General features: G+C 37.4%; 1 protein-coding gene across 18 annotated transcripts in view; it reads left to right on the forward strand.

The window, feature by feature from the left end:
* Positions 1 to 12468, forward strand: part of pcbp3 (poly(rC) binding protein 3) — a 93628-nt gene extending 81160 nt beyond the window's left edge. For 5 of the 18 annotated variants that reach the window (XM_079619684.1, XM_079619694.1, XM_079619695.1 and 2 more), the window contains 6 exons: positions 1201 to 1344; positions 2987 to 3028; positions 4830 to 4908; positions 6447 to 6499; positions 7444 to 7613; positions 7894 to 12468. In XM_079619684.1, the coding sequence (XP_079475810.1) occupies positions 1201 to 1344; positions 2987 to 3028; positions 4830 to 4908; positions 6447 to 6499; positions 7444 to 7613; positions 7894 to 7948 (543 nt within the window). In that variant the 3' untranslated portion in view covers positions 7949 to 12468. The remainder of the gene's footprint in view (positions 1 to 1200; positions 1345 to 2986; positions 3029 to 4829; positions 4909 to 6446; positions 6500 to 7443; positions 7614 to 7893) is intronic. The other 13 variants (XM_079619688.1, XM_079619687.1, XM_079619689.1 and 10 more) reach the window with 7 other exon arrangements.
* The last annotated feature ends 8161 nt before the right edge of the window (positions 12469 to 20629 follow it).

Consider the following 20629-nt stretch of genomic DNA (forward strand, 5'->3'; position numbering starts at 1 on the left):
GGACTACTTTAAGTATTTTTTTTTAATACAAAAAGGTGGTTTTGCTTCCCTTTTAAAGCTTGAAAGCTTTTGTCCCCATTCATCGTAATTGCATGGAGCAGAGAAACCAGCCCATACATAGTGCATTTTCCTTTTGTGTTCCACAGAAGAAAGTAAGTCCGTTTTGGAACAGCTTGAGGCTGAGTAACGAATGAATTTTCTTTTTTGGAGGGTGAAATCCATTTGTTATGACAATAACAATGGGGTGGATTCACTTCCATACACACAGCCACACTCCATTACAGCCACCCTGCCAAAGAGAGACTACATTGTTTTACTTGTGATTAATGAGAAACACAAAGCATCCATTGGCTTGCTTCCGCCATCTCGGTTTATTGATTTAAATGTTATTCTTATCCACCAATGACGTGCAGGGCTGGTTTCCTGCCGAGGTGAATTGTGCTCTGATTGGGTGTTATGGAACGATTTTCATCCTTCGCTTGCACAGACATATTTCTAACGTAATCAGATCGCCACGAGTATTGTTTCATCCTTTGTGTGTAGATGAAATTTTAGGGCTATTTTTTACCTTTACAAATGTGCTGTATACTGAACTATATAACCGCAGTTATTTTTCTACCCAAAATTCACTGCGCTTGATTTGACCTTCCATTTTCAGATGAAGTGGAAATAATATCAGCCATGAGTTTTAACTTTAAACATTTTTATTTTCAACATAACTAGACATGCTGAAGTAAGCATGCAACATGATGAGGTCATATGGCAACAATGTAGCATACCACAAAGTTTATCATTGAATAATGCTACAGATGAACTTAATTCACTGCCTTCTCTTAAGTCGTTTTTGTAGGCTTGACAGTTCAGGCTCCACAACACAGCCAAGCGCAGGGGTGTCCAAACTCGGTCCTGGAGGGCCACTGTCAACTTGCCTCAACTAATATGCCTAGTAAGACCTCGATTAGCTGGTTCAGGTGTGTTTAATTGGGGTTGGAGCTAAACTCTGCCGGACAGTGACCCTCCAGGAGAAGGATTGGACACCCCTGGCCTGGCGAATACGAATCTTCAAGCGTTGGGGTCTCACAACATGCCTGACTTTGTTTTCGTACAACTTTACCACACAAACGCTCCACCACGCACACCTGTCTGCACCTGTCTCCTGGTCTAATGCTGTTTCTGCCTCTACCTCTTCCCCTCTCCTAGTCCCCACCGAAAGGTGCCACCATTCCCTACCGCCCAAAGCCCGCCTCCACCCCCGTCATTTTTTCAGGTGGCCAGGTAAGAGCCGACCCGCTGGCGGCGTCCGCAGCCAACCTCAGCCTTTTACTGCAGCACCAGCCACTGCCTGTTAGTTCACTCAGGTTTTCTCACCTTCTCACTCGCATGTTGTCACACCATCCTAACCAGGGAAATGCTTGCAGAGAGGAAGGAGCTATAGATTGTGAATGAGAGTTCAAATCTGGCCTCGGAGGACTCGATAAGGAGAGTTTGCTCTTCTGCCATCACATATTTCAGTGCCTTCTACTGCCATCCAAAAAGTGAATTTTAAGCAAATATGGAAATGAAGTGAAATGCACATTTTATTTGATCTTTCTGGTGCAGTAATGCATTATAAGACCTCTTGGAAGATGCCCAAAGTTTAGTTCACGTTCAATCACTTTGCAAGTTATTACGTGCATTTTTGTGTAACTATGTGCATTTTGAACTCTAGTGCTTTCATATATAACGTTTTGGCCATTATCATACAAAGTTAAGACATGAAAGCATTTGAAATGAGGCATGTACTGAAAACTGTACAAAACAAAGGCTTTAGGGTTTAAACTGCCCTAAAATTCTGTGTGAAAATCAATAAATTAGGACAGAAATCTATTTTTATGGCATAATTATATTAGTAATTTTCTTAAGCCTTTGTTTAAATCATAAATCAACATGTTGGGCCGCTCTAACAAACAGAGTAATGTTTCAAAAAGTGGTTATACACTTCAGGAAATTAACCTACAAATGTCTCTGTATATTAAACTGGGCAAGAAAAACATTTGATATATACAAAATCGCACACTTCACCTTTACATGGCAACGAATGCATTTTGGCTGCTTATCGCAAAATAAACTCCTCCCTCTTAGAGCAAATATCATATCCTTTTAATATTTTCAAAACTTAGTGTAACACTAGATGTGGATCACTGAACGACCTGGATTTGCATTATTTTGAGATTCCGATAAAAATTTAAATGTCAAGTTATAAATATTAAATGGATATGCTATCAAACAAAGTCTTCCCCACTCATTCGCTAACCAACACAAAAATGCCACTAATCTAACATTCCATTGATGAATAATAATAATATCCTTTAGAGCTCTCAACATCTTTTTAGCAGAACTCATTCATGGGTCACTTCATGCAACATGACCATAGATGCCACATCCCGGCTTTTACATTAAATACAACATGATTATCAGCGTGACACTTTAAATTAAAGTTCTCTTGAACATGTACAGGAAATGAAAATATTACACCTGCTGAATTTTGTGTACGGTCTTAAATAGAAAACGTGAATTGATGTTATATACTCATCTATTCAAATGGTTCAAGAAATAGATTTGATTTTATTGTTGGGTATATTTACCAAAACAAGGAATGTGTTTATCTGTTATTTGCAGTCAGTTTAAAATATATTTTAAGCACACTGTGTGCACTTACACACAAACGGATAAGAAGAGCCAGAAGGAGTGTTGTAAATGTGTGTGGAGAAGCCTCTATTATTCAAGGCACTGAATATTATTGCTGAACAACTACTCATGAAATTATTCACATAAAATATGAAAGAAAATTTCATCTTTTGAAGCCAAATGTTTCTGTAAAATATTAATAGATCCTTTAGCGGTTATGAATCAGTTAGTTCTTGTGTTTAATGGGCCCTGCAGCCTTGTGAAAATGTTGATTCGATTTTTCTTCTCTTTCTTTTTTTCTCTCTCTCCGTCTTCACAGGCTTACACAATTCAGGGACAATATGCCATTCCACACCCAGATGTGAGTCCCCAGCCATCCACCCCCTTCCCCCCAGCACCGTCAGCAGTCTGCATGGCTATGTAGTTTTCAGTGTGGACCTCTCTATTAATATTAAGCAGTAATATTAATATGACGTTTCTGATGTGTAACTTTTTTTGTCGCATTATTATCTCAAAATGTTTTCAAACTTCAGCCCTCGGAAATGTAAAACGAACTTCTAAGGACTTGGCCTGTTGGAGGAAATGACACCGTTTTGTCATTTTCTAAATGGTCCGCATAGAATTGCATATGAGACTCGTAATGCTCTGTGGTAATTCGAAAGTGACGTGCATACCTAATCCAGTGGTTCTCAAACTTATAAGACCATCAAGAACCACCTTTGATCATTTTTTTCCATCTATTTTTATTTCCACCATAACATTTCTGTGAGAAACATAAAACTATTTTTGCACTTCTGGCCTTTTAGGAGTTCTGTTAAATCCTCTGCCTGACTTGTTACATTATTGATAGAAGAATCAAAACCAGGCAAAAAGAATTATATCTCTCTTTTGAGAATGATCATCACTTGTATCTGTTTGTAACTTACCTGTTGCATTACAGTAGTTATACATGCACAAAGCTTTTTGCTTCAGAGGAATAAATTGCATTTTAAAAAATGTTTATTACATTTTATATTAAAAAAGAAAACCGTTATTTTAAGTATTACAGTTTTTAACTGTATTTGATCAGATAAATATAGCCTTGGTGAGCATAAGACTTCTTTCAGAAACATTTAAAAAAGTATTACAGACACCAAGCTTTTAAATGGCAGTGTATATAGATGGGAAAACATGGTAAAAATAAAGATAACAATAAACTAAGTATTTTCCACCTGCAACCAAATGTACAGATCCCAGTTTGAGAACCACTGATCTTTTCAAAATTGGAGCATGCTTACAATCTAGATGATTCTTTAATCCCGATAGCTGTGTTTTCTTTACTGATAATCTGAATGAATATCTTTCAGAGAGAAGGAGAGATGCCGTGCGTTAGTCCTTTTTCATTTAAGATTGGCAGTGATTGATGCTTTCTGACGCTTCAGCTGACACTGCAATAACTCAAGTAGAGGTTGGCCATCCCTTTCAACCTTCTTTAAAGTCAGATTTAGGGGGAGTACACAACAACATCCAGTGCGAGTCTGCTCTGGTTCAAAGACTTGTGTGTCCTCTGAAGGTTGCCCGAGCACTTGCGTTCATATCTCTGATAAATAACGGTTCACTCGTGGTTCATTTATACCCTTCAGAGGCATCCGGGGTACATAAAATCATAAACTGAACTCACCTTTGATATTGAAACAAGGAAATTTAGTGCCTATCATCGAAATTACTTTTGTACAATTGACCTCGCTCAGGCACGCTTTACAGAATGTCCTATAAGAATTAATTTGGACATTTCTGTGAACAGCATCATTATCAATAAAATAAAATATTAAAATATACAATATTTGATTGGATATTCTTGTGTGGTCTGGAAGTCTTTAAAAAAAAAAAAAAAAAAAAAATTGTGGGAAAACCCCAGCAACACGATTAATTGGGAAATGCTGCATTTATCAGTTATTTAGCGAAGGTCAGTTAGCGATCAGATGAGGTTAACCCACCAAGTCAGGCCAAGTCCTACTAAAGTTTCAATCTCTTCAGCTTTCTCTTTTGCTCTTCTTCCACCACAGTGTGTCATGGCTTCTTATCCTCTTTGTCTCTTTGTTCTAGTTTAGTTTCTTGATTTCTTGGTGTGACCTGTCGTATAACAATAACCTCTTAGCTCTACTGTCCCTCCAAACCCTCAGCAGTTGACCAAGCTCCACCAGTTGGCTATGCAGCAAACCCCCTTTACCCCCCTCGGACAGACCACCCCTGCTTTCCCTGGTACGTACCCACGAGCCCTTTTGAAGTTTCCTTCTCTTTGTACCTGTAGAGACGCTCTCTTCGTCTTTCTCTCTCTCTTTCCTTCTCGTTCCATGTCAAGCATCATGACATGCCCGTGGTGGTTGCTCTTCACTTTGTCGATTTTTTTTTTTTTTTTTTACTTCTTTTTTATTTTGGGGGGATGTTTGTTTAAAAATGTATGTTACTGCTTTTTGTTTTATTTTGTCTTGGTTTATTTATTTTATTTATTTATTTTTCTTTTATCTTGTTTTCTTTTCTTTTGTCTTGTATTATTTTTGTTTCCTTTGGTCTTGTTTTGTTTCATTTTGTCTTATTTTCTTTACTTTTTTGTCTTGTTTTTCCTTCTATTGTCTGGTTTGGTTTGGTCAGTGTTCATTTTATTTGGTTAGTTTTAAGGGAAAAAGCGTAGTCATAAATTTCATAAAATGACATCTCACTGAAAGTGAAAGAGACGCAGACAGTTTTTCATGTTTAATACGGTAAAGCTGCTGCTTTAACCCTCGGTGCTCTTCGCGTTTCGCTCAAAAATGACAGATTTTTATTTATTTGTTGTTTGTCAATGAAATTAATGCTATATTTTAGTTTGATAATGTTTTGTTATTTTCGTGTACTGGGGCATGCCTGTGACGTAAACGCGTACGCGACGCCTTCACTGTCTAGCAGACTTTTGCGTTTTTACCGTTTTACCCTTTAGACGGGAACGCGACAGTGGAGCGTTTTTAAGATTTCCACTCTGGAGGGTGGTTTCACTTTTTTGCGTTTTTAAGCCCCAAAAACGCCGTCGCGTGTAAACGAAAGGCACATCCGATAAAATATTTTTACGTTTTCACCCGCGAGTGTTCTCGTGTAAACAGGGTCTAACTTACCTTGCGTTGTTTTTTTTGTTTTGTTTTATTGGGTTTACTTTTTCTGAAGCATCTAATCCAGGATAAAAGATAGTGAAGTTTTGCAGCTTATGCAACATTATCACGTACAGGGAACTAATGGTGTAGAATGTTATGCTAGAAAGAAATGACCAGTGGCACAAAAAGTTTTTTTTCCTGCCCTTGAGAAACTAGTGTAAGAAAAGCATATCAGTGTTTTGATTTTACAGACCACAACACATCTTCCATCAAGCCATTCATTACGTATTCATCTTGATAAACACTCTTATACAAGCTCAGTTTAAAGCTGTTTATAAGGGCAAACCCAATGCCATGTGCTGAGTAGAGCTTGCTTAGCTATTCACACACAGTATATCACACACACATATCAAATATATGTTTGTGTCAGATCAAGGACATACTATAGGAAGCTTGACTGATGACAAAATGTGAGAACCGCTAGAGATTTGTTTTGGTAGTTCGAGGTGAATAAAAGGGCTTCATGAAAAGCCTCTGGAGGACTAACAGTTCCTCACTCTGCACCTGGTCCATTAAGGTCACCAGTCTTCTAAAGTTCACATGCCATAATGAGTGTGTATGAAGTGCTGTTTGTCCTAGGCTGTCTCTCGAGCTTCCCTCTGCTCTCTGATCCAGGTCTGGATGCCAGTCCCCCGGCCAGTACTCATGAACTCACCATTCCCAATGATGTGAGTATAAAGATTGATGATTAGTTTTGACTTCCAGTCCTTTGTCAGAAAATCCAAAAATAATTTCTGTCATAACTGAAGACAGAAATTAATTTCAGTTTATTTGAGAATTATGTGTCAGATGTAGAGTCCATGTCAGGGTTTTTCAAGAAGAAAATCTACGTCAAGTCTCAAGGCTTTTAAGTCTGAAAATAGTTTTGTACTCCTGCAGGTTACAGTAGTTTTAAGTGCAAGTTAATTTATTGGTGACATACACAAAAGTAAGATTTTTAAAAGGTTTTTCAAAGTCTCTCATGCTTGCTAAGGCTACATTTATTTGATCAAAAATATAGTAAAACTGTTATTGTGAAATATTATTAAAATTTACAATTTTCTACTTAATATTTTAGAATATAAAAGTTAAAATATTTATTTTCTTTTGATGATGACACTGAATTTTCAGTAGCCATTACGCCAGTTTTTGTGAAAACCGTGATCCTTTTTTTCCAGGATTCTCTGATGAATAGAAAGTTCAAAAGAACAGCATTTATTTGAAATGGATATATTTTGATGCATTAAAAATGTCATTTTTTTTAATATATTAAAATAATGCATTTTTGCTGAATAAAAGTATTAATTTCTTTCAAAAGAAGATCCCAAACTTAGTTTTGAATGGTAGTGTAAGTGTGACTCGATTCTATGTTTCAAACTTGAGTTTCCATCTCTAGTTTATCCAGTTGAATCCCACAGTATTTGATTCTTCATTCCCATTAGGTCTGCTTCCACATTATTAGAAAAATTCAATTAGCATTCCTAGGATTTTTGACATGGGTTAGCTGACTGTCACAAAACTCAAGCATACCTACTCCACTCAAATATTCTATTGTGAACACTACAAAACAGATCTTACTTTCTGTAACATGAACACAGACAGTCTTTTAAGAACCTTTGCGCTTTCTTCCCAGCTAATAGGCTGCATAATCGGGCGCCAGGGAACCAAAATCAACGAGATCCGTCAGATGTCTGGAGCGCAGATCAAAATAGCTAATGCCATGGAAGGGTCATCAGAGCGCCAGATCACCATTACAGGAACCCCCGCCAACATCAGCCTTGCCCAGTACCTCATCAACGCAAGGTGAGCACATCCACGTTTCACAAAAGTGTTGGCATGTTCTTCCAAACTGCAGTAACCTAACTTTTTTTTTTAAAGGCCGCATGCTGTTCTAGCTCAACACAGTTTCTTAATAGAAGCTCAGATAGGGTCATCGCAAATGCAACAGTGTTTTGTGTTTGGGGAATCAGAGATGCTTAGCAACATACCCTCTAAATCTGTTCTTGTGTGTGATATTGAGGCTTGCAGGGTAGCGGCCGGGGCGATACTAATGCATATTGCTTTCCCACGGTTCTGATGGCAGGTTCAGAGACGTGGCAGCCATGTGGAATGACCCTTCATCAATGACTACATCCTGAAGCCCAAACTGCTTTCATTATCTGAAGCTATCAACAGCTGATTCCCAATAATCCTTACATACAATCTTCCCTTAGAACTCACCAACCCCTTCCCTTAAACCCCATGGTCAACTTCATCAGTAGCGTCACTCATGTAGGCAGACTACTGAAATTTAAAAAGAAAAAAAAAGAAAAGCAGGACAACTGTAGTATGATTTGTTCATGTCATGCAGTGTTTCAGTGTAGTATTTTAGCATGCCGAATGCTTGGATCTTGTTATATATTTATTTATTATTTGAAATGAGTTAGTTTAGTTCAGCATGGATGCTGAATAAGTTTTGTAGTTTGACAGCAAAGCCTAACATGATTTCAAAAATGTAAAAAGAAAAGAAAAAAGGATTGCATCCAATAGCATTTTTAGCAATGCTGTTGGCAAGGAGATAGTGATGTGGTGCAGATGTTGTAATGAAGTACAAATGCATGTCAGAAGCGAGGAGATGTTGGAAACTGTGTTTCTTTGGAGGCGGAAAAGATTTTATTTTTTACATTTGACTGGCTTGATTGTTTTCAGCTTGAACCGAATCGAAAGAAATGCATGATTATAACTCGACGTGGAGAGCGATCATTCTTGTACAGAAGTGTTGAATGCTTTCAGAATTATTTTATGTTATCTATTTTTTTCTATCTTTTCCTTACCCCCTCCCCCTTTTCCTCTTCCCTTAACTATTCTAGGCTGACGTCTGAGGTCACTGGAATGGGCACTCTCTAATTTCTACCCATGATCCTTCACTGCATCACATGACCCTTGAGCCAATGGCATTGCACCTAGTTTGTTTTCTCTGTACTTTTGCTGTCCTGTATTTTCACTACTTCTGACTAATTTATATTCTATAATGTGCACATAATGTTCCTCCTACTCAACCTTTGTTGTGCTCCTGATGGTCCTTTACTTATTTCCCTGTTTAGTTTAAAAGACACTTTACATTTTTTTGACTCTCTAGTACCTCATGTCACCGTCGTCCTGTTCTGTCATAGCTTTCACTGTGAATTCACATTTTCCGCCGGTCCGTTTTCTATGGCGTGGTACAGCTAAGCCAATGAAATCCTCCACTTTCCAATCTTTCATTTAGTCAGACTAAAATTGTAATTTTTATAGCAGCGGTCTTGTGCTTTGCTCCAGGACTTTGCTCATCAGGTACCTTACAACCGTGCATCTTATACATGAATAATGAAACAACCTGATAGAGTTGGAATGTTTGCACCACGCCTGTACGATTTGTTTGCATCTATCATTGTGGCATGCGGAGTAACACAGAGAATCCATTATTAGCCTCTTGTATTCACTTTCAGAACAGAAAAAAAAATCATAGGATATGAGGATGTGTAAGCCATGCTCACGGCTTTACTGCATGCTGAGACATTTCAATTCAGCCACCAATCTTAGTGTAAGTAATTGAATATATTACAGCAGAAATATTTATAGAATATTTTTATATGCGATGTGTTTTTGCAGTAGCATGAGAAATACGGAAGCTTTATTCCTTTGGAAGTGAATACAGACCTACTGATAATGAAATCCGCCCCATAGTCCTCTACCATACGGCCTCTGTGAGTATGGTAAACTCTCATGTAGGGTTCAAAATTAACTTTATTGCCATATCTACCAATGTTTACCTGGTATAAAAAACTGTATTTTGCATTTTTGGGGATCTGCACCAAGGGCCTCATTTATAAAAACGGATTTTATTCTAAATTTCCTTTCATCCTACATCAAATTTTAGGAATATATTGGGATTTGTAGGGGCAAAAATTGATGTGAAAATGTTCTTGTGTGAATGCCAACTGAAGAGCATGCGTACGAACTTTTTGAACTCGTACCAGTAATGAAAATGATCCAATGTAATTTATAAAAATGTAAACATAAATAGATAATCGTAATATGCATTAATATTATTATATGATGAGCAACTGCTTCGTGATAATAACGTCACTGAAATGAATTAATTCGTTATATAAGATTTTCTGGGGAAAAACGGACGTTTTATAAATCATTTGTATTGGAACATTTCGGAAATTGTGGTACGTTCACATTTAGGAACATTTAGGAACATTAAGGTGGCGGTCACACTTTTCATTCCATTGACTTCCATTCAAATGCATGTGAACGTTGGAGACCGGAAATGCAAACTAATGCAAAGATGCGTGCCAAAGTTCAAGTTTGGTGAATTCGTGAAGACGTGTGACCAGTAGAAGATCGATATGTCACGTTTGCAGTAAAGTGGCGTAGATTGGACATTTTTTACTTTTTGGATTTATTATTATTTGTTATATGTTGAATTTGTTTGTTATAAAGACGCAGTAGAGTGTGACGTCATATCACGACTGTTGGTCTTTATGCGCACATCTTTATAAATGAGGCCCCTGATCAATTTGATACATTTTTATTCACATTTGGTGTTTGATAAGTGTTCATTTTGGACCCTGCCCTCATGCGTTCAGCAACACCCTTCATTTTGACAGCGTTTTCCATATTGCTCTCCAAAAACCATATTTATCAGTCGAACCAAAAAGACAAAGCTCTGCATGCATCAAAGGAGACTAAAAATCGGTTCTCCACTGACAGATAAACATGCGTGCACACAGTCAACACAGCTGCCAGGAGCGTACTTCTGCTACATGGCAATACAACATGCTTTATTTTCCCGAGGCCAACTCATCAATGATAAGTCAGGATCATGTCTACGTATCTCGGGCTCTGGAATGTTCATGGGTTTAGGCCAGAATTTCAAATGTAATTTCGGATTCACCACCCTGGTCTGCTCTTAAACATGATTGTTTCTTTAATACAGTTGTTTTATTTCAGTTAAGGTCACCGCGTTGTTTTATTATTATTACTGAAACCCACGATTCTTACTGTAAGTGTGTCACCTCCTGCTGATGTAGCCTTACTGATCAGCTCGCGTACAAAATTGAATTGACTTCAGGCTATTTATGTTGCATGTTTTGCTGTGGATAATTATTATTAAGAGAGCCTGTGTACACTATAAATGATGCATACATATTCTTTATTATATTATTCCCCTATGGGCACCTTCAGTTATAATTTCATCCCAGCTAGAAGAAATGTGTAATTTCTGCGGCACAAAACAATTGTGATCTGTTTCTTTGAGCAACCCGACAGAAATGTTCAAATAAATGTGATGCATCTCAAAAGGGAAGTATAAAATAAAAACCTGACTGCATTGAAATGCTTTAAGTACACAGACCTTAAAAATGAATGTGTAGTGCCGTAAATCCCACCTGTTGTACTGTAAATACCTCTTGAGAAATTCTCCTTCCTCCAAAACTAACATGTCGTGCCATGCATGTCGAAGATTAGCGGCAAGGCACTCCATTTATTACGCGTTCCCACACAAAATCTGTTTAGCCAGTGTACCCTGAGGCATCTCGTCCTTTGACTTCCTTTCAAACAGACAGGGGAATGATTGAAGTCATTATTTAAGCAATTTTGTTGGATACCGCTAGTGGCGCACAAATTACACACTTCAATTCTCACCCAACCAAAACTGTCAGTGTGGTGTGGCTATAGTTAAGCGATTTATTCCCAGTATTGAAGCCCTCTGATTACGTTTTAAGCAGAGGTCACGTTGAGTTACCCTTTTATTCAAATCTGAACGTTTTCAGGCAGCAATCAATATGTATTTCATCCTCCACATTTAAAATGTCTAAAATGTGGTATTGAGGCTGAAAGTTGAATGTAACTGCTTCAACATTTGAGTCATTATTCAACCTCTAGTTTACCTTTCTTGCCATTTTCCAATTGCACTTGGAGGTCTTCTTTCCCAGTCTTATAACGGAAATGCTTTCTCATCGAGGTAATCGAGTACAAAAGCATGCATTCAGGCTATAAAGATATATATTTCTATATTTTTTATTTGATATCTGTTGAGCAGTATCACGCACTGCAGCCAAATCTTAGATATGCACCCAAGAGTTAATTTACACCAAAATCAGACATTTTATGATTTAATGTCCGCTATGAGCGCAGAACTTTTATAATATTGGGATTGAACTCTAAAAGGTATGTACATGCTGAGCCATCCGTGCACATGGCCGGAAATGATGTCATACTGTCGCTTTAAAATAACTAATTTATCTGGAATTATTCAACACATTTTGTTGTTTTTTTTAGATTCAGCGTTCAGTTTCTTGTCGTCACATTTACCATACGTTTGCACTGCTTTGAAATGTAATTTGTGTCAGTGTCTTAGGCTCTGTTATACATTAAGTTAGATTGTATGTTTACACAAGACTATGTCTTGTGATATATGTATGGAATGTTTTATTTGATATGTTTAGTCCATAATGTGCTGTACTCTAGATCACTGTACAGATGCATATTAATATTCAGACAGCAGCATGCGTAATTTTGACATTTTTCAGTAGCAGAATGCTTTACCAAGGGAGGCTGTTGTTATTATTTATGTCTATTGTAATGCCTATTAATTCACAAATGCAATAAAAAAAATGTTCGTATAGGACTGCAGTGGCGTGTCGAAAATGATTAACTGTTTGATGGGAAACTCAGTATGGCATTACAAACGGCTTTTATATTTATTTATTTTTGTTTCATCTCTGGCCGACCTCATGATGTTTTTCTCATGCAAATCATGTGGTTACTTTGCACTCATGATATTATTACACATTAATTCACACTGTGCACATCTGAAATCATTACATTCATTTTGTTGGTCATGCAGTTTTTCAATGTACTAGAGCAGCAAAAAAAAAAAAAAAAAAAGCAAGAAAGAAAAAAAGCCCTCTCTACCTGTCCGTCTGTGCTTCTGTAAATGATTCTGTTTGTTTGGGGGGAGGGGGGTGTAACAGAGTAATTATTTTATGTTGGACAATTTGCTGCTTGCAGGTCTATATTAGATTCAAATTTCTGCTGAGTTTAGTTTAACTTTGAAATGTTTTGTAAAAAGGAGAGAATAAAGTTTGTTTTTCCCTTGAATTTTTGTGATGCCTTGTTTTTTAAAATCATTATTTATTATTTGCAGTTTGTTGGTCTAGGGGGAGAAATGAACCAGGGGTTAGGGCAAAAAAAAAATGGTTGTGATCTAAAAAATGTGATTTAATGAATATGTGAAGAAAACAATAGCAAAGTCTCCATACTTAAACATTAATATAAATACATAACTTATTGTAATGGTAAACTGAATGTATAAAATGAAATGGAGACTAATTCATTATTCAAAATGATTATGAGCAGAGCATGACCATGTATATATGATTTACTTACTTACTGCTACTGTTTTATTTGGTATTGATTTTATAATCGCTTAGACTGAGAATTTATTGCTTTGCAGCATTTGACATAAATTTGCTTTGGCACTTTTTATCCAATCCTTGCCACTAGAGGTCACTAAATGTTGTAATTAGCTTCATGTAAATTGACCTGTACATGAAGTTGCCTCAAAAACTTACTATTTAGTATAAACTTTACATTTCTGAGATGCTTTAGCATAACCACAAACAAGCATTATAGAATTGCATTTAAAGTGATTCATTGTCAAGCTGGAGGTGTTGTTCTTCTTAGGTGACATAATCAATAGTGGCCAGTGGCTATAGGTCTCTATGATGCTTTCTCCAATGCAGAAACCATTAAAGACCATATATCAAGATCCAAGTTTGCTCACGCAAGATTCTGAACCGTTATTTAAAATCCATTAAGTTTTGAACAAAGGTTTATTGGCTGTCCTCTGTAATTCTGTTGCATAAGATTCTCTACAGCACTAATAAAACTCAAAGTCATTTTGTTTAAATTAAATATGGCAGCGTGGCTAATCGCCGGTTGATCCTGCCGGCCTTTCCTGAACGCCAAGGGAAGGCATCAGGAATGGCCCTCGATCAGCGCTATGCTTCAGAATTAGTCGTTCTCTCCAGGGGGACGGGAGGTCACCTCTACCCCACACTCCGTCATTGGCCCCAGTGTGTTCCCTGCTGCCAGAAATAAGCCCAAATTAAAACACCTCTTGATTGCCCTCCCCAAAGTCCCTGAACACATTTGGCTGTACATGTTCCCCGTGGAAAAGAGGAGACAAGGTACAGTCCAGACAGAGGATAAACAGTCCATAACTTCAATGTTTGTTGTGTTATCGCTGTGGTAGTCTTTGTAGTAATCCGAAACTCCATTCTTTTCAGTTTCCTGAAATAAAACTGACCATTGAGGGATTTCTGTTATTGCATTTCTTGGACAATTGACTGCTTGTGTAATCCACTGCTGTGAAACTCCATATCCAAAGAGAGGTTTTGAAAAAAGGTCAGTATTATTGATAGTAATAATATTTATGTGATTTAGAATGCAGGAATATTCATGAGGGTTTAATTTAAAGATATATATTTTTTAGATATTCTATTTTTCTGTTGTTTGGACCCCAACATTCTTCAGAATATATTTGTCTGTGTTCCTCAAAAGAAAGGAAGGTTTGGAATGACAAGAGGGTGAGTAAATGGCTTAATGAAAAATATCTTAAAGATATCCATTTAAGATTTGATAAATAGTGGGTAGCTCCTAGTGGATTGCCTGTTCTTCCATAACTCTGCAGCTGCTTGCAGACATTGCGTTGTATTGTGATTTTAAATGTGTCAAGCTAAAGGGGACTTTTTTTTAATCAAATGTTCTATTTTCCTTCTGTATAATATTTCTCTTTAATGTGCACTGACTTATTATACCTACATCTCTTGATATGACGTTGGATTTCCACTGACAATAGTCTGAATTAAAACTGCGCCCCGGGGAACTGACTTCATCCTAAATATACTTAAACCCAATCATGTGTAATTCCCATGTGTCCTGACAGCCCTATTCGAAGTTGTGTAAAGCACAGCTGCCAATAAAAGAGACTCAATTCATTTGGAACGCAGCTGACAAAATACATTAGATAATCACTGAAATGCTTTTTTCATCTTTCTTTGAGTAAGTTAAAAACAACAATGAAACTTCAGCCAGGCCTTAGCATAACTTTGAGTTTGTTAGTCAGCCAATGCAAAGATTAAATTATTGCCTCATAATTTATAAGCCTTAATCACTTTGTTCATGAGTGAGTGGAGCAGGATACGTTTCACTGTCATTCACAGAAGTCCCTTGGGTGCCACCCTCTAAATTACTGAAAGGTTGGCTTTTATGTTGAGTAAAACAGGGCATGGAAACTAATTAGGTGTTTTTTCATCAATTATACATCAAGATAGGACATTTAATGTGTATATAAAAGATAAGAGACATATACTGCAGGCTTGTAATTATGGAAATGATTAGTGTCAATCCACTTCATATAATAAAATGTTATGAATTTGTAAAGTCCTAATTCATCATGAATGTAATCAACGTAAGCTTATTAGCCTTTAGTACAGAGATATTGTGGCGTTTGCTAAAGCAATAATCACTATTTTAATTTCTCATATTTAAAGTCAATTGAGAATTCACCTTTGGCTAAGCCCCGCCCCCCTTAGTTACTGTTGCTACGTCCGTCAACTTCATCTGGGCTCTGGTTTGGTATCAACATGGCTTATGCTGTGACGGCTCTTCCTGCTGAAATTTTATCAAACTTTTATAAAGCAGCAAATAAAGTGTCAGATAGAAGTAGGCAAAAGGGGCTGCAGTATGCGTTCGAAGGCTATATTCAAGACATACTGGTGAAACGCAAGCAACAACAAGGCATCCAAATAGAGGCAAAAGCATAATGGTCACCAGTCAAAAAATGACTGCATATCCTAATCGAGACGGAGCCTGGGACTAACAATATACGGAAAAACGGACACCCCCCTCCAACCTCTCTGGGAAACGCGTATCTGTGTTACAAATGGCACAACGATTAACCATATTTTTGATAAAACTACGACGGTAATAGCCTGCCGAGACCAAAAATATGAGACGCCTGTGTTAAAGTCAATGGAGAGCTGTGAAAAAAGTGTCGGACCTCTGTGGGAGTTCTTGGCGACGCTGTGATTGGTCAATCTACATTCTAGGGCGTGGCTTAGCCAAAGGAGAATTGTTTTTTTTATGGAATGTTGCAGTGTTTATTCTAAATAAATTATCTGTGCACATAATTTTTAAATTCATGTGTCTTGTCATATTTAATCAAAAACATTAACGTCCCTTGATCCAACGATCCAATAAATTCCCACTGGACAAAATTCCCACCCTACATTTTTCCTTTTCATGACAATTTTAAGGTTAGGGATTTGAACAAAATTTGATAAGCCGTTTCACTCAGATATACGTCACAATAGAACAGAAATGACGATCGCTATACTGTTTCATAACAACTTCAAGGTTATGGATTTGATTAAAAACTTAATTCTGAAGGAGGGAACTGACCATATCTGCAGACCACACTTTTCCAATTATAAGGTATCAATTTTGGAGGGATCACAAGGTCTAAAATGTTATTTATAAATCTATATTAAATTTGCGTCGTACATGCTGCCTAAACCTGAGGTCTTTGAACTGTTGATTGGATTTGCCAGGCTCCAGTTTGTTCAGAAGCCAATCTCGAATTTCCGGGCATTGAATTGTTATCAGCTCTGCGCATGGTTGACCGTTTAACGCACAATGCAGGACAAAATAATTTCCCTTTTCCACAGCTCAGTACCTCTCCTTATCCGCCACAGAGGCCGTCCGCTTCTCGTAGGATTGTTTCACATTGGATTATCACCGCGTTTATGCGTTGTAAGAGCAGCTTTTTTTAATTAACCTCTGAAACGCTCGGTTCATCTTGGCTCTGACTAATGTAGATCCGCTGTGGGACTAGGTTTGCAGATTGGGGACAGTGACCAGCAAACCCTGGCTGGACCTCGAAGGATAATTGTGATAAATCTAAGTGGGTTAAAAGCGTATTTTAATCAGGAACCAACCCATCAGAGGAGATGGATTTGCTTTGTCACAGCACTGATACGCTTGAATTAGTCCAATGGTTACAGAGGCAGAATTCTCTTTTGGCACTTGACACACGTAATTTATCCATTAAAGACAGTCGAGAAGAGGGAATTCATTCAGGTGAAGGTGCATTGAAAGAGAAAATTAGCTGCCTTGATAAACAATTAGGTAAAGTTTGTTCATGGCTAAGGACTATGCAATGGCACTTCCACGTCTCCTGGGACCCTCAACTGCAATGCATGTTGATCAGGTAAGATTTTAGTCCAGTACTGATGAGCTAAACTATGAATAATGTAAATAAAATGAGCTTCCGAAAGGTTGAGAACCACTGCTCTGTAGAGTTTCAGTAGAGATCTGAACAATTTCTGAACTATGCTCAAATTTCATTCCGCAATAAAAGGTCAGGTCAACTGAAAAATATGAAATTCTTCAAATTATCTGAGCTATGCTATCCACAATTATTATACTCTCACTGTGCTGTATGTCAACCGTAGTCTCATTTGTGTCGATTTATTTCTAAGGATATTTTGCTAAGGATTGAGTCTTGAGGGCTAAAGAGCAGCCTGTGTGCAATAACATTTTCCAATGGGCAGCAGAACATTGAAACTAATGGAAGAGTGATATAGCCCTTCAAAAAGAGATGGAAACAGGACGCTTTTCACATTAAAATGGATGAATCCAATAACTGAGTTGTTATGGGATTATAGCTAAATATACGCTATAGAAGCCTCACTTTCTCATAAGTGAATGCCACCATCTTTTATCTTTTCACAACTGTCCACTTCAGCAGAGATGATCATTAATAATGTATCTAATCTACTGTAGCTAAACAGAAAGGTCAAAGAGACCTTCTCTTTAAAGGCCTCCACACCATTAAGAGTCTAAATCTGCTCAACATGGAGTGTAACATTCATGTTCTCTTATATATTCTAATCAACCAAATCAGGACAGACTTTTCTTCAACAGCAGAGTGCTTCTTGTGATCTTGTTGGCTTTAAACCACAGCTCTGACTCTTTCACTTTTAACGTTCAATCAGTCCAGAGCACATTGAGGCAGGTGAAGTGCTCAAATTTTCATTCATCTAAATTCAGTCTTCCTCGAGGGGATCACCAAATTGGGAATATTATCTTCGTAATTTAAAGTCTACGTTTATCTCAGTTGGGTGTGATGTGTCATTAAGCTAGCTGTAAAAAATCTCTCAGCAGAATGACAAACGTCTAACTGCAAGTGCTGACAGACTGCTGTCCATACCCGTCACTTAAATTCTTGTTCATTTAGAATGAGCGATGACAGGTTGTCTGTATTTGCTGAAATGGCTATCTGCTCCCGCTATGATTGGACTAAAAAAAATCAACCAAGAAGCAAGAATGTTTCTACAATCCCATTTCCAGAAAAGTTCGGAGTTTTTGTAAAATGCAACAAAATCAAGAGAGTGTGATTTGTTCATTCTCTCTAACCTTTAATTAACTAACAAAAGTCAATGTTAAAGACATGCTTCAATGTTTTCACTGATCAACTTAATTGTATTTTGTAAATATAAATTAATTTTAATTTTGATGGCTATAACACACTCCAAAAAAGTTGGGACATTGGCATGTTTACCAGGGTGTCACATCACCTTTCCTTTTAATTTAATCATTTGGGAATTGAGGATACTGTTGCAGTTTTGCAAGTGGAGTTTTTTTTCCAGTCTTGCCTGACATCTGCTCAACAGTCCGTGGTCATTGTTGTCTGATTCTCCTTTTCATGATGGTTCATACATTTTCAAATGTAAAAGACAGATCTGAACTCTCGGCAGGCAGGAACTTCAACTCCACTGTGTAGTGTTTCTAAGGCCTGGCATTGTCTTGCTTCCCAGGAAAGATGTCATCTTTATGCCATTAAATGTCTGTACAATCCCAATATACGCCTCAACGTCAATGGTACTTTCACACACATGCAAGTCACCCATGCCATTTACACTGATGCAGATGTTTGCTTTTGTACCGGTCGCTGATGAAATTCTGGATGATGCCTTTTGTCCGTGTTCGTGTCCGTGTCCGTGTCCTCCAAAAACAAGCTGAAACGTGGACTCATCTGACCACAGCACACATTTCTACTGTCTTTTAGATCATCTATAGCTTTCTTTTTGCGTAACAGAGAATCAAGTTGCATTTCTTGACGCAGCAGCAGACTGTGTTAAGCGACAACGCTTTTCCAAAGTACTCCAGAGCCCAAGTGGCTATATTTAGCAGTAGCATGATGCTTTCTCATGCTATATCTGAGGGCTCGAAGGTCATTCAACAGAGGTTTCCTGTCGTGCCTTACACGGACTGAGATTTCTCTGGATTCCCTCAATCTGTTCACAGTATTATGTCTCGTAGATGGTAAAAGACCTAAACACGTTGCAATCTTGCATTGAGAAATGTGATTTTTGAATAGTGTGACAATTCTCTCATGAAATTTGGCACAAAGTGGTGAGCCATGACCATGAGTCTTCGGTGGATGCTCCTTTTATACCTAAACACAATACCCTCACCTATTACCAATTCACCTGCTAATTGTGGACTTTCAAAACAGTTTAACTTGGATATTCTGAAATCTTTTCACTTTTATTTTGCCTCCGTCCCAACTTTTTTTTGGAGTGTGTTGCAGCCATAAAAAAATAAATATATATATTTTTACAAAATGCAATTAAGTTGGTCAGTGTAAACAAATTGTAATCTTTATACTTTGTCACTTAAAAATAGGTTCAAGAGAATTAACAAATCACAGATTATTGATTTTATTGCGTTTTACAAAATGCCCCAACTGTTCTGCAATTGGGGTTGTAAAAGGCTTTTTTTATGAGCACTCATTAGCATTTTTATTTGTTTTACAACTCATACTCTGGTGAGAACAAGGACATTGTTCTTGGGCATTTATCAACGTTTTGCAGCAGACTGAAATAAGAGTGATTTCTGGTCACACAGTTTGAAGGATTGAATAGTGTCAGCCTCTGTAAATTTTAAGTCCGTATTCAAATTCCAAGTATTTTATTATTCGTGTCATTTCCATGTTAAATCCCTAAATTATTTGAAGGGTATTCTTTTGCTTTTTATTAGGAAAATAGTATATCTAAATTGGTGAATCTGTCCCACCAATGCCCTATAGTATATTTTAGAAGAAATGTCCATTAATGCAATTCTAGTAAATGGCTGGGAGATAAAAATAGTGCCCCCAGGTAATGAGCAGCTGAGGAATTACGAGTTTGGAGAACTTCTTACAAAACAATCAAAAGAGGTTAGTGACTGTCTGCCATCAGCAATGAAAACCAGTATAATGCAAAAAACAAACAAAAAAACTCTTATCTGTGGCCAATGGTAAAGGACATAGATAGGTGCTGTTTTGTTACAAGATGATATTGTGAATTGAAAATGTTTGGTTGTGGGTTGTTAGAGTAACAAACCCTAGCATTCTGAAACTGCCCACAGACTAACTCCTGTCACACATGGAGTCATTAAAGCTGTGGAGAATAATATAGAAGAAGAGGAGAGGCTCTCAAGAGGGAAACATTTTGGACTTATGCTCTCAAACCAAGGTCTCCTGGTCTCAGTGAAGATTTGAACATTACTCTTTTTTTATGATCTCCTCCTAATGACCAAAGTCTCCACATTTTCTGCTGTGAGATGCTCTCTGGGGAGATGGTTCTGTTCACAGTATCCTCAATTACTTTTAAACTTTTGTTGGTTTTAAACTACATTACCCACAATTCAACTGAAGCAAGCAATTAAGGTAATAAGTT

The sequence above is a fragment of the Phoxinus phoxinus genome, assembly GCF_949152265.1.
Source record: "Phoxinus phoxinus genome assembly, chromosome: 7".
In the NCBI taxonomy this organism is placed as follows: domain Eukaryota; kingdom Metazoa; phylum Chordata; class Actinopteri; order Cypriniformes; family Leuciscidae; genus Phoxinus; species Phoxinus phoxinus.